The 14,645-nt window shown below is 37.8% G+C and overlaps 1 protein-coding gene across 1 annotated transcript in view; it reads right to left on the bottom strand.

The window, feature by feature from the left end:
* Nucleotides 1-14,645, bottom strand: part of REV3L (REV3 like, DNA directed polymerase zeta catalytic subunit) — a 253,112-nt gene that overhangs the window by 6,416 nt on the left and 232,051 nt on the right. The window contains 5 exon segments of the mRNA XM_021008089.2: nt 3,624-3,833; nt 5,552-5,798; nt 10,141-10,331; nt 11,995-12,132; nt 14,454-14,568. Coding sequence (XP_020863748.1) covers nt 3,624-3,833; nt 5,552-5,798; nt 10,141-10,331; nt 11,995-12,132; nt 14,454-14,568 — 901 coding nt within the window.

Here is a 14,645-nt window from a genome sequence, read left to right as displayed (position 1 = left end):
AGCCACATACAGCTATGGTTATACCCTTGATTTTATTACTACAAGTATCTGGACATAACCTCCTCCTTTCTGTCTCTCTCTGTATCTGTCTTGCCCCTCTTAAAATACATTCTTTGTACTCACAACAACTTCTATTCTCTCTATCTCATGCTTCTTTCCCAAACCATCACCCTTATTCTGGCCTCATTTTTTTCCTAAAGATATGATCCTCATAATGATGCTATACATTAGGCAGTTCAAATTTATACTGTTGCCTCCTTTGCCTATCACCACAAATCCCTTTTCATACCCTAACCTTTCACTGCCTCTGTTCCCCCAACAGCTGAAGCAAGTCACACAACAGTGTGTGCCATATTTAGGTTATCTAAACTCAACTGGGCCCTCACTATTGTTTGGAAATCCTTTTACTCTTCCCTGATCAATTCCTTATCAATCACATTTCTCACAACATAGTTCTGTACTTTCTTCCTACCCTATATCCCCCTTTCCTCCAGGCAGCACAAGACCTTGTCTTATATTTTACCACAAAAACTGAGGTTATTCATAATGAGCTCCTTCTTCTTCCTAATTCTATTCCTTATGGCCTTCCCTGGAACTACCATATCTAAGTCCAGGCACACTATTCCCTTTCCTCCTAGGTTCATTTTTCACAATGGCTACACCACACCCTCCACCTGCAATGGCTCCATCCTGAGAGGAATTTGATGACTGGTGAGTCCATATCATCATATCAGCCACATTGCTCCCTTCCCTCCTGAGCTCGTTCTCCTCAGGGGCTGCCTTCTCCTGAGCCAAGCACCCCATTCTCCCTTTCCCCTGCCTTCCACCTTTCCTCCCTCCTTATGTGCTGTCTTCCCTCATTAGAGTGTAAACTCCTTGAGAGTAGGGACATCTTGTTTCTTGTTTTCACATTGCTACTGCTTAGCACAGTGCATGGCACATAGAGTACTACTGTCTGTCAATCTATCTCCCTTCAACATCACGCCCCCAGTGTCTTCTCCTTTGCCTGCAGTCTTGGAGGGGGCTCTTTTTTCCTACTTGTACTCTTGGTTTTATCCCCTCATTTTCTCCACGAGCTTGCTCCTTCAATTATTCCTTCTCTCTTTTTTCACTAGCTACAAACATACTCAGAATCTCCTACATCCTTAAAAAACTTCCACTGGACTCTGCCACCCCCTGAAAATATCACATTATATTCCTCTCTCCCTTATTGTAAAATTCTCAGAAAAACCTGTTTTTGCTCATTGCTTCCACTTTCTCACATATTTCCTATTTCTTCTTGTAGGCTTGCTTCCAAACCCACCATTTGACTGAAATTGCTATCTCCAAAGTTACTAATGAATTCTTAATTGCTAAATCCCAATGGTCCTTTCTGAGTCCTTATCCTTTTTTTTATCACTCTGCAATATCTGACACTATTGACCACTCTCTCTCCTGAATATTCTCTCCTCCCTGGGTTTTTGTGCCTCCACTTCTTGGTTCTCCCACTGTCTGACTGTTCCTTCTCAGTCTGCTTTGTTGGATCCTTATCCATGTCCATCCCCTGTGCATGAGTGAATTCCAGGACTGTCTCGGCCCCTCTTCTCTTCTTTCTCTATAATCTTTCTTAGTGATCTCATCAGCTCTAATGGACTCAATCATCTCTATGTAGATTACGACTCTCAAATCTACATCAAGCTTTCATGTTCATCCTGACCTAGATCAGCATCACAAACTTCCTGCTAGAAATCTCCACCAAGTGGTTTTTCCCTTTTCTTCTGATTCTTCTTTCACCATATGACTAATGTGGAAATATGTTTAATGTGATTGTGCATGTATACCCTATATCAGATTGCTTGCAGTCTTGGGGAGAGGGCAGGAGAGGAAGGGAGGGAGAAAAAATTTGGAACTCAAAATTTTATAAAAGTGAATGCTGAAAATTAAAATACATAAAAAAAAGAGAAGAAATCTCCATGAAGACATCTCATAGGCCTCTCAAACCGAGCATGTCCAAAATGGAATTCATTACCTAAGCCTCTATCTCTCTTCCTAACTTCTCTATCTTTGCTCAGGGCAAGTCTTTCAGGTTCACAAGACTGGAGTAAACATTGACTCCTTAGTATCTCTTATCACTGCTTACCCCTTTACCCCCTCTCCAAACTCCATATTAACGAGGAAGTAGTTGCTTAATCTTGCTGCTTTTAACTCCACAGTATCTCTTACATGCAGCTCTTCTCTATTCACACAACTGCTACTCTAGTCCAAGTCATCATCACCTCTCTTCTGGACTACTTTTAACAGTTTCCTAACTGGCCTCCCTGTGAAGTTATTAAACAGATTAAGGCTCCTTTTCCAAAATCCCATACTGCCTATGATCTTTTGCCATCGTGTTATTTTGCAACAAATTCAATCCATTTTGCCCATTTAAAGGCACTTTGTCTTTCCTTTATTCACATTTTCTATTGAGAACCACTTTATGTACAGCTAGTCTATTGTTGAGCCAATCACTCAAAGAGTCTGTGTGTTTTATTCTCCAATCCAGCCTTCACACAGCTGCCAAATTGATATTCTTAAAGTATAGGTCTGACTGTGTCATTCTCCCACTCAAGAGACATTAACGGCTCCCTACTGCCTCTGTGAAAGAATACAAGTTCTCTTTTTCCATTTATGAATTCATCATAATCTGTCCCTGATTTATTATTCTAGAGTGATTTCACATTATCCACTTTATAGTATTAATATGTAAGACTTTAAAGCACAACTTTTCAAATCTAAATCCTACATAAAATATCCTAATGCTTAAATGAAATATTTTCTGTATATATTTTAAATTTGTGATCATTTTCTATCAGACCACTACTTCTAATTTACAACAAAAAAATTTTTTGTTGTCGTCTTTTTATTGATGTTATTTTTCCAAACTACGGACCTGAAAGGTTCTCTCTGTAGAAATCTGACCTAGTGGAATCACTAGCTTTCTATGTTTGAAGTAGTTCCACAGGAAAACTATGCAGTGAAGCACATGGTGAGCTGAAGAGGGCAGTTAGACCTTTTTTCTTGGATTCTTTCAATACTGTGGTATATCTGAGCAGATGCAAAAATATTTTTCTTTAGTGTCAATATACACTAATGCGGCTGCTGATATGTGTAATTTCAGCCCAAGTTCTAGGACTTAATATCATTCCATCGTCTTTCTCATGAGGATGGCTGCTAATTATAAAACAGATTTAACTACTACTTATATTTTAATTCAGCTTTGAATACTCCAAAGATACAAAGTTTCTAGTTTATTCCACTCTTCCCATCACATTCATGTCCTACTCCATTCTATCCTTCCAGTGTGACCTATGGACCCCCATGTCTTCATATTAGATATGTGCCCTCCACTGCAAATTACTCTGTATGTATTTTATATTACATTTTCTATGTACTTGTATCCCACATTCCTCTTTACTCTGAATAGTATTTAAGTCCCTGGGGGCACTTAGCATAGTGCCTGGCATATAGTACGTGCCGAGCACTTAACACAGTGCCTCACATTTAGTAAATGCTTGTTGAATTGAAATAAATATGCTGTGTTCTGCTTCTGAGTTGATTCAACTGCCATGGAAGAAAATGCTTATTTCAGATTCTGGATCTGTTACCTTTACCAGCTGTTCTTGTTGACGTTCCCACTCTCGAATTTCCTGGTTGAGAACCACTGCCACATGCTGTGGTTGGCTCCTACATTTACTACAGATGCCATGCTGAGTTAATTCATCACACACAGGACAGTGTAAGGTAGTGAAATATTGTGAGATGGTGCCTTTTCTGCCTTCATGTTCACTGTAGGAGGAGGTGGTAACTTTCTGGATCTGGAAACAGACAAATTCAGAATGAATGAATCTCAACCAGTTACACTAGGGAGATCAATAGTTCTAGTCCTAGTTACCAGTTTACCATAGTCATGGTAATAATAGGTTCTGTACATCTCCAGGGACTGCAGTTTTCTAGATCAGCAGTTCTTAAACTTTTTGATCTCAGGACCACATTACACTCATAAATTATTGAGAATGCCAAAGAGATTTGGTTTATGGTTATATCTATCAATATTTACCATTTTAGATATGAAAACATCTTAGTGTTACTATGAAAACAGCTTTTACCTCACGGATCCCTGAAACAATCTCGGGGAACCCTAGACCATATCTTCAGAACTACTGCTCTAGACTAAAATGGTTGCTTGCCAGTAAACTATATGGTTGGGATACGAAGGTGTGTGTCACCTCAAAGAGGTGGTACTCATGGGAGTGCCTGAATATTTATAGAAGCATAGCAAAGGATGGGCCACTGGAAACAAGACTAGAAAAGGGTATGAAATAATTTTCAGGCTCCATCTTAGGGAGTGAGGGACAAAGGTTAATGCATTATATTTTAAAAATTATGACCGGATGAGCCCAATATATTTTAATTTTAATTAGCAGTGTTGTGTTCCCATACAACTTGCTTATATGTAATTCACACTATGTAATACATAATATGTAACACAATAATATTGCTTTTACTTTTCTTACAGTTGAAAATAACATTATACTAACAGTACTTCATATCCTTCTTTGAGCTATTTTTTAGGCCTCTAACCAAATATTTGCAAATGAGTTTTAAGTCAATCTTCCACAAATGTTATCAGCTCTACATGCATGATAGTGATACACTTGAAACAAACACTGCTGAAAAATTAGTGTCCACCAAAGCAATGTGATTTGAAGCAATAATCCATAACCTCTCATTGATTGGTAAGATTATGGATGACTACTTCAAGTTTTCTGTCAAGCAACCCCAAAACAGAACTTTTCACAGTTATTATACTTTAGGCTGAAAACCTAAGGAGTTAAAGAAGTAAAACAAGATTTAGGTTAATAGCCTGCTTCATTCCATCTACTTTCTGTAATCTGAACTCATGCACAGAAGTTATACAGAGAATCCTAGAGTACGGTCAATCCACAAACATTTTCTAAGCCAAATGACTTGGAATAATTGACAGTCTTATTCATTAGTTAAAAAGACCAAACCCCACTGTAGTTCTAAGGAAAATCATCTCATGTGTTACATTAATGAATTGCTAGGAAAAACTTTTTATTTCATTATTCCAGTGAACCCTTAATGAACCCATTAAGGTTAAGTCTCCTTTTCTAAAAACCTATGCTGCATGTGATCCTTTTCCATCACAATACTTCACAATGAATACAGCATATTTTGCCCATTTTAAAGGCATTTTCTCATTCCTACATTCATATTTTCTATTACTAAAGACTTCATGTATAGCTATCCAATAGTTAAGTCTATTTCCTATTCAGTGAATCTTTTATTTTAACATTTCTGCCATCAAGGCAACCTGGAAGAACCTGAAAAGTGGTTTGTAGAAAATTCCAATTTTCCTTTTTTAAGCAATTCGGACATGCCAGTGTTTTCATTTACATGATCAGAATCCATTAGAATTTGCAAAATGCCTATCTGCTTTTGCTTCTGTAATTTCAGATAAACATCACTTTCATTTTCATAAGAACTTCTAATGAATACCTGATACACTTACCCTTGGTAACTCATGGTACCAACTGAAGACATCAATACCAATAAGTGAGAATATTCTTGCCAGGGGTGGAAGGATCTGCTTTGTAATATAATAGGTTGCATTCAGCCTTAGGCTGGAGTCTTGTAGGACCTCAACTGGCCGCCTTACCAACTGGATTAAAGGTATCCCTGGTAGGCCATATATGATGACATATGGTACTCGCTCTCCCACTCGTGGTTCAGAGCGTCGATCATAAGCAAGCATTTTCCTGTTTAAAAGAATATACAAATGTATACACTCACTTTGCAAAAACTACTGAATTTAAGTAAGGTACTATAGCTAAACATGAAGGTGTGGTATCCTAGAAAAGCAAACCTCTCCCAAGTCAGAAATGTAACTCTTTAAAGAATTTACAAAAAACTTGGAAGTAATGTGGGCTACTCCCTTTGCACTACCTAGTTCTCACAGATACTAGGTAATATCCTAACCCTTTGGGGCTTACTCCTTATGCACAGACTGTTTATGTCACTTCTTTGCTCAAAATCCTCTAACAGCTCCCTCTTACCTACTGAATAATATTCAAACTCTTGTTTCACATTCAAGGAATGTCACTCTCATGCTTTGGCCTCACTTTAACCATCCCTTATCTCATATCACTTTCTTCCAGGTAATATATATGCTCCCCTCAAATTGTATTACAATAGATACCTTTTGTCACAATGTTCTCTAGTCCTAAAGTGCCCTGAATACCTCTATGTCCTTTTAAACCCAACTATAATGTAGTGGGAGAAAGCACTGATCTGGAAATGGAAGGCTTGGTTCAAATTCTGGCTTTGACAATGACTGCTTTTGTGACCTGGGGCAAGACACTTGTCGTCCTAGGATCTTCAGCTTGCTCATTTGTAAAGCAGCAGGGCTGGATGTGATCAGTGGTTCTTAAAGTATGGTCTGGGAATATCTGGTGATCTTTGAGGTCAAAATTACTTTCCTGGGGCATTTAGGTGGTACAGTGGACAGAGCACCTAGCCTGGACTCAGAAGGACCTGAGTTCAAATCTTGGCCTGAGATATTTATTAGCTGTGTGACCCTGGGCAAGTCATCTAACACCAACTGCCTTAAAAAACAAAACAAAACAAACCCCAAAACAAACAAAACCAAAAACTATTTTCCTAATCCTACAAAGATTTTTTTAAATTGCTTTCCATTTTTATTTATTTTATGTAAAGTCAGTTTAAAATGAAACAGATGAAAGAAATATGATGATAAAGACAAACCACAAAAGTATCAGGTACAATATCTAACAGTTATGACTTTGACCACTGAAGAGGCAGAATAATTACTTATAGACATTCCTCAACATTTCCAAAAGACATGATAAATCTTTGCACAAAAAAGTACTATAATAACACAAGTCTAATTCAATGTAAACCTAACATCAAGCAGCAAGTTGATAATGTTTTGCAGCACATCACACAGCATTTACTGTAAGTAGCCAGTACCAGTATTTGGCGAATGAGCTGCACAGAATTAAGCTTTATATGTTAAACATTCACCATGAAATAAAAGTCAGTAAGTGCTTGTTAAAAGATTTTTAAAAACTCTTCACTAATAATTTTAAAAGAGAACTAAACTATACTTTCTAGGTTCAAAGCCATAATTTATCTAATCACTGAAAGCAGACAATACCCACTGTTTAGTCTAGACTTCATAGTGAAAACCTATTCCAATAATTGTTTTGTATACTATATGTTGTGATTGCTTTATTAAGAGACAACTTCAAATAAGGAAATATTTGAAGTCTGGCAAACTAAAACCTAAAGTTACATTAACTAAAGGCATAATTTTTTAAGACAAAAGATTACATAATTGATTTAAATGATTTGTGTTTCAGATTTTTCTTTCGTTAAAAATAAAAAGAGGAGCTGTGTTTCGCATTTTACAAAATGTATGTTGGTAAAAATATCAAAATATTCTAAAAGCATAATATGTTCTTCAGAACTTGGACCTCATGAAGTTCAATGCCTTACTAAAACAGAACCCAAGATGTTTTAATTCTGAATATAGTTAAATATCGTTAGATAGAACCACATAGACAACAGTCTTTTAGGATCCTCAGTCTTTTAATTTTCTTCAGTATTTTTTTGGGTCTCCTTTAGCAAGTTGTTGACTCTTTTTTCATGATTTTCTTGCATCACTCTCATTTCTCTTCCCAATTTTTCCTCTACTTTTCTTACTTGATTTTCAAAATCCTTTTTGAGCTCTTCTATGGCCTGAGACCAATTCATATTTTTCTTGGAGGCTTTGGGATGTAGGAGCTTTGACTCTGTTGTCTTCTTCTGAGTGTATATTTTGATCTTCTTTGTCACCAAAGTAAGAGTCTATAGTTTGAGTTTTTTCCCTGCTATGTGCTCATTTTGCCCACTGTGTGCTCATTTTCCCAGCCAATTACTTGACTTTTTAACTCTTTGTTAAGGTAGGGCTCTGCTTCCAGGGTGTAGGGCATATTGTCCCAAGCCTCAGGGGTTTTATGTAGTTCTTTTCAGAGATACATCTACAGCCTGCAAGTTTTCAGTTCTTCCAAGGTGGTATGATCTAAGAAGAGATATTTATTCCACTCCTGGCCTGTGCTCTAGTCTGTGAGTGACCATAAGCACTCTTTTCTGCCCTGGAACTGTGAAGAGGGTTGCCTCACCACTGCTGCCACATGCTCTGCTATGCCAGTGCTCCTCCTCCTTGCCCTAGGATTGTCACACAGGGCTGTGACCCAGATCCAAATATGGGCAAAGCAACAGAATCTTGCCTCAGTACCACCAAAGAGATCCCTGTAATCTTCTATTCAGTTGTTCAATCCCCTCACTGTCTGTGGCCCAAGATCTCTGGAAGCAGCCGCTGCCACTGCTACTTCTGCTGTCTCTGCCTCCCCCTGGGGCTGTGCTGAGGCTGGGGTTGGCAGGTAGGTACTCATCTCTCACCCAGGTCCGACAGAAATTTCCTACTGACCTTCTAAGTTGTCTTTGGTGTTTGTGGATTGAGAAGTTTGGAAACTGCCAGTGATTCAGTCCCTTGACTCCTGCTCCAGGCCACTAGGGCCAGGTCTACGCAGGCGTGGCCCACACTGGATTGTACTCCTCTCCCAGCCCAGTACAACAGACCTTTCCCATTGACCATCTAGGTTGTCTTGGGCTGGAAATTTGTTTCACTCTGTCTTTCTGTGGGTTCTGCTATGTAATTTGTTTAGAGTCATTTTGGGCAACTTATTTGGTAGGGTTTGGGGGAGAGCTCAAGTGAATCCCTGCTTTTATTCCCCATCTTTGCTCAACTCCCAAGCCTCAGTCATTAAAGAGGATCTAAAAGCCAAAGAGCTTTAGAACTGCTGGACTAGACGCTTCCTCAGGTCCCTTCCAGCTCTAGATTCTATATTTCAGCTACTTCTTTCCTGAAAAAAATCTCTGACCAAAGTCATTAGTGACTTTTCCCCTCAAGACTTCACAAAAAATACTTCACTTCTCTATACTCTTCATATGCATTCATCATGTATTATTCTGTATTACATAACTTAAATTTTTTTTGGACATGAGTCTCTTGAAGGGCATTTTGTTGTTAATATTCAGTCGTTTTAGTCATGTCTGACTATTCATGACCTGATTTGGGGTTTTACTGCAAAGATACCAGAGTGAATTGCCTTTTCCTTCTACAGCTCATTTTACAGATTTGAGAAAACTGAGGCCAACAGGGTTAAGTGACTTGCCCAGGGTCACACAGCTAGTAAGTATCTGAGGCTACATTTGAACTCAGGATTATGAGCCTTCCTGACCTCACACCTGGTACTCTATCTACTGCACCACCTAGCTGTGTCCATCGAAAGGCATGGCTACCTGTAAAATAAAGCTCTTAAGAAATCACACTTTACAATATCAATTGACTTAAAACATGTTAGTCAATGTCAGTGAGAATTACTATAACAGGAAGTTCCAAATACCATAAACATAATGATAAACGTCAACTGAGAATTTGGCCTGTTTAACTTGCTTGTTGCAAAGATCAAATGAGATGATGTATTTAAATGTAAATGTAAATGTCAAGTATTTTTTTTCCTTCTTATTTCAGAAAGCGAAGCAACCTTCTCAAATGCCTTAGTAGAGAAATTTATGCATCTGAAAAAGCTTTAAAATAATCAAGTTATGTTGTTGTGAAGCATATAAAAGAAACAGATTCTACATTAGCCTATAAATTACTTCCATTCGAATTCAGCATGTCAATTTGCCAATAGGAATAACAAAAAGGGTGATCTTCCCACAAAATAAAGAGAGGCCACCTGCACAGTGCTTCTCCAGACCTTATACAGGCAGTGAATGCATAGGTAGAGTGGGAAGCTATTTCTTTTTTTGGGGACTCAAGCAAAAGGGTGAGAAGATATCTCTGCTTGTACCTTTGGCCAAGCTCTGAAGGGCTTTTGATACTTGCTGTGAAACACTAACCTCTAGACAGGATTTCTATTCATTTATTTAGCACCTATGAGCAATACTTGGTACCCAACTCTTGTTATGTGACACTGTCTTCTGAGATAAAGAGTAACAGCTGTTCTATCCCTTGCCACGTATAATCATTACCTTGTAAGCTCAAGAGCTGGCACGCAGGCTCCAGGTTTGTAAGAGGAACTCCCTCTATATTCCTTTGCAAAGATAACATCTTGTAGGCTGGCCTTCCCTTCTAGTAGCTTAATACATTGTCGCTGAACATACTGTTTAATTTGACTTATATCTCTTGTTTCAAATAGCAGCTTGATAGATCGCTCAAGTATCTTAAAAAGAAGATAAAATGTGTTATGACACCATTTCATACTTTTGGTTAGGGATATATTCTTCATACACTATATATCAATTATAATTTAAATTCTCAGTAAGTTGTCAAATTACTTAATCTGTCATACATACTATCTGTATGAAAAATTACTAGAATTTTCAAAATTGTTTTTCCCTTTCATAGTGACAAAAATCAACACAAAACTTCTTATAAAAATCAACCTAGAATGAGATGTCTGTAAGAAATTTTCAGTGTGATCAGAAACAGAGCCTAAACAATGAAAAACTCATAGGTTTTTATAAGAGAGCTGACATAATGGAGACATAAGAAATTTGGCTTGACTTCATACATTTGCAATTCTTCATCTTTGCATCTTTGTACTGGTGTTACTCTGATACAGAAAGGCACTGAAGGAGAATGTCAAATTTCACTGCTTATTCAGTCTTTGGTCTTTTAGCAGTCTTGGAAAATTAGTGGTAGGATAAAGACTTCTGAATTGGACATATATTTGGTGGAAACTAAACTTATTTCACAAAGAACAATAAACAACTCACTGGATAATATCAGCCTTTATTAACAGACCTGGATTAAGTTTAAACCAGTACAAGTGAAAGGTTCTGCATCTTATTACTATGTCCTGGGGCCTGTCAATATTAAAAATGTGGGATAATTAATTTATTCAAAATATGTACACATAGTGGCAGCTAGGTGGTGCAGTAGATAGAACACTGGTTCCGGAATCAGGAGGACCTGAGTTCAAATCTGAGCTGAGACACGATACTTACTAGCTGTATGACCCTGGACAAGTCATTTAACCCTAATGCCTAGCCGAAATAAAACACACACACACACACACACAAGGCATGGGGTTGATTTAGGTTGAGATGTAGTTTTGTGTCCAGGTAGGAGAAAGAATAGATGATGGTTTTAAAAAAAGGGATTGGAGTAGGTAGATTTCCAAGGTCCCTTACAACTCTGACATTCTCACTCTGATATTTAAGGTATCTTTTAGCAACTCAGCTCTACTAAGTTATTGAACTATATCTTGTCTCCACACATTAACAAATAAAAATGGTTTACAATTCAGTATGCATTTAATGTTTTCATGTACCTTGCTGTGGATAGTACTATACTGTATTAGAACACCAGTTTAACTTGATTTAGAAGCAGTATTCAGAGACTAAGCTGGGTGGGGGAAAAAACTGAAAAGTAATTAAGATTTAAAATGGTTGAGAAGTTTGTAAAGTTTCAATTGCTGTAGCATAGAAATCTTATTTGTAGTTGCTTATGAAATACAAATGCAATCAGCTCTCACTCATTTGGGGGCTGAGAATATTGTAGGCCCCTAATTTCTCTTCTTTCCTCCTTTCCGCAATGTTTTAGAAATTTTACTATTCATTGATCCTTCCATTAGAGGATGGGCAGTAAAATGAGGAGCTGCTTTGCTATTCTTCAGCAGCTCTAGTAAAAGATGAGGTGTGAGAGAAAATGAGACTTAATGGCTAAAATGAAACTTGCATTCCCCATAGAATGATTCAGTGCTCTAGGCCCTTCTTGTTATTTATGACCAAGAACAACAGCAGTGGTGGTTTGGCTTTCATGAGCAAGCTGTCTGCTCTGCCACATCATCTTCAAAGGATGAGAAGCTAGCCAGTGTTTACCTTAGAAACAGCAGGGCAGGAGTCTCTTCTAACTGTCTCAATTCCTTTTGCATCAAATACAGGGTCCTTTTGATCCAGTGTTTCATACATGTAACCCACATACCTCTTTTTGGTTTGCAAGACACAGGGCAAATATACCTACAGAGAAAAACAAAATGCCTTCTTACACTATTCTCTTCCCATTGGAAGCCATCTTGTTTCAAAAATTATGTTTCTATTCCATCAAAAAACTATTTAGTACCCATGTGACATTGGGCAAGCAAAAGGAGGCTACTGGACAAGATGGCTTTTGAGGTTTCTTCTAGTTCTAAATCTGTGATCCAATATGAATCTAAAAATGTGGATTACAGTCAGATGCATGCACAGTAGAGTGCCTTATGATCAAATTTCACAAAATATACAAGGCAACGATTATTCTGAGGTACTTGGGAAGCCAGTTAAGTAAACATTTTGAAGATTATATCCAAGTATCAGAATTAATTTCCTCCTGTTACAGTGAAGAATGTATCCTTCCTTTTGGCCAAGGCCAGCTCCTATTCCTTGTGGTCTTCATCTAATTCCCTTTGGCTTCCTACAGGAACTTATTCTAACAAATATCCTCTCTCCTACGTGACTGCCTTCCTTTCCTTTCTCCTGGTGTCTGCCTACAAATTTGCATTGCTTTCTCTTAACTCCCTCTTTTCTTCCTCTCCCCCATATTCCTTCAGCTCTATCACTGTCTTCAAGCTACTGTGCTGTCACTCTCCATACTTTTCACCAAATTTGTCCCAAGAATATTCTATTCTTGTTGCCTCCATTTCCTCAAATACCTATCCTCGACCCCTTGAACTGACTTCTGACCTCTCATGAGACTGAAATTGCTCTCTCAAATATCCACCTAATTGTTAAACTCAGTTGGCTTTTCTTGTAAGTCATTCTCCTTGACTTCTCCATAGCATCTGACATTGCTGATCAGCCCCTTCTTTAAACTGTTTCTTCCTGTGGCTTCCCTGACATTCTTCTTGTTGTCTTCCTGAATTTTAAAATCACTTTTTCTGTGTATCTTTATATATACGTATTTTGTTTCTGTCTCTCAAATGTGGGTGTTTTCTCAAGGTTACGCCCTTAGAAACCTCTTATGTCTCTATACTTTTTTTTCATCACTGATTTAATTACTTCTATGGCTTCAAATACTTTTTTGGTGGATAATTCCTATATCTTTAGCTTCATACCTGTCTTTTCATCTAACATTGAGGCCTACATTTACAGTAGTTTGCTGAATATGTCCATCTGCATTTCTGGCCTACACTTTAAAACCAACATATACAAAAACTGAACTCATTAACTCCTAAAACAGCTCCTCCATTTCTGCCTCATTTCTATTAATTATCTTATCTTTGGTTTCTCCCTCTTCTTCATTCCTGGAACCCAATTAATCACTATGTGCTGCTGATTCTTCCTTAAAAATGTCTTCTCCATTCATTCCTTTCTTTTTAACTGTTTTGCCATCACCCCAGTTCAGAGTCTTATCACTTGATTCCTGAGTCATTGCAATTGCCTCCTAACAGGCTTCCCTAGCACCTGTCTTGTTATTTATTCCAATCTGTACTACCATCATGACAGTCTTCCACTTGCACTGCTTTGAATATGTTACTCCCATGATCAATAGTTCATTTTTAATGGCTCCCCACTGACAAAAAGCAAATTACTCAGTCTGGCTTTCTGTCCCTCCTTGTCCCCCACAATCTGGCCCCAAATGGGTAAGCTTTCTAGTCTTAACTCCCATTCTTCCTCCACAGGAACTCTAGCTTACTATTTGGAATATTTGCTCTTCTACAATGGATAGTGCTTTCTTGCCTTAGTTTGTCTTCTTCCTGGAATGCCTTTTGCCCTACAAAGATCTTTCCCAAGCAGTGGCAATAATGATTTTAATCCACTTCAGGCTACTGATAACCTAACCACTCCCCAGGGCCCAAGTTCTTTTCCATCTCTTGTATGATTATTCCCTGATCACCTCAGCCTGCTGTGATCTCTGATTCTCCTTCTGTTTGTACTTTGTATTTCCCTACATCACCCACACGGCACTTATCATATATTATTGTATAAAGTAATAACTTGTACATACGTTAATCTCTTATTAGATTATATGGTCCTTGAGAGCAAGGAGTGCCATTTTTTTCTCAGTGTTGTGTAAACCATAAGGTGCTATATAAATGTGAGCTATTATTATAGTTCAGTGCACAGCAGCGATTTTTTTTGGTAACATTCATGTTAAGCTCTAGTCCTATAATGTGATTTTTGCCTATATAAAAGCACCACTGAAATAATGCAGACAAAAAGTATACTAAGAACATATATTTTTTAAATGTTTTAAAGTTTTAGAGATACATATGAATGATCCTGAAACTAGGTCTATTAAATTAGATATCTGTTGTTCCTATGGGAATATGAGTGTTGCATGAGAATAGATTTCTTCTTACCTTCTCAAACTTCAATTTTACTGGTTTAGGGTTGGTAGCAGTAACAGCTTCAGCAATCTCTTGACCAATTTTAAAAGACTGCTCCTTAGTGGCTCCTTTCAGTAGGACAAACATACTAAGGGGATTAAAACAGAGCAATATATTTAGGAAGTAACTGTTAGGAAATATCTTCTTGAAAACAACATTCCTGGA

This window comes from Phascolarctos cinereus, unplaced genomic scaffold (genome assembly GCF_003287225.1).
Source record: "Phascolarctos cinereus isolate Bilbo 61053 unplaced genomic scaffold, phaCin_HiC Scaffold_5;HRSCAF=322, whole genome shotgun sequence".
Lineage (NCBI taxonomy): Eukaryota > Metazoa > Chordata > Mammalia > Diprotodontia > Phascolarctidae > Phascolarctos > Phascolarctos cinereus.
Note: the sequence above shows the minus strand (reverse complement) of the source record. Positions and strands in the feature narration are given on the sequence as shown.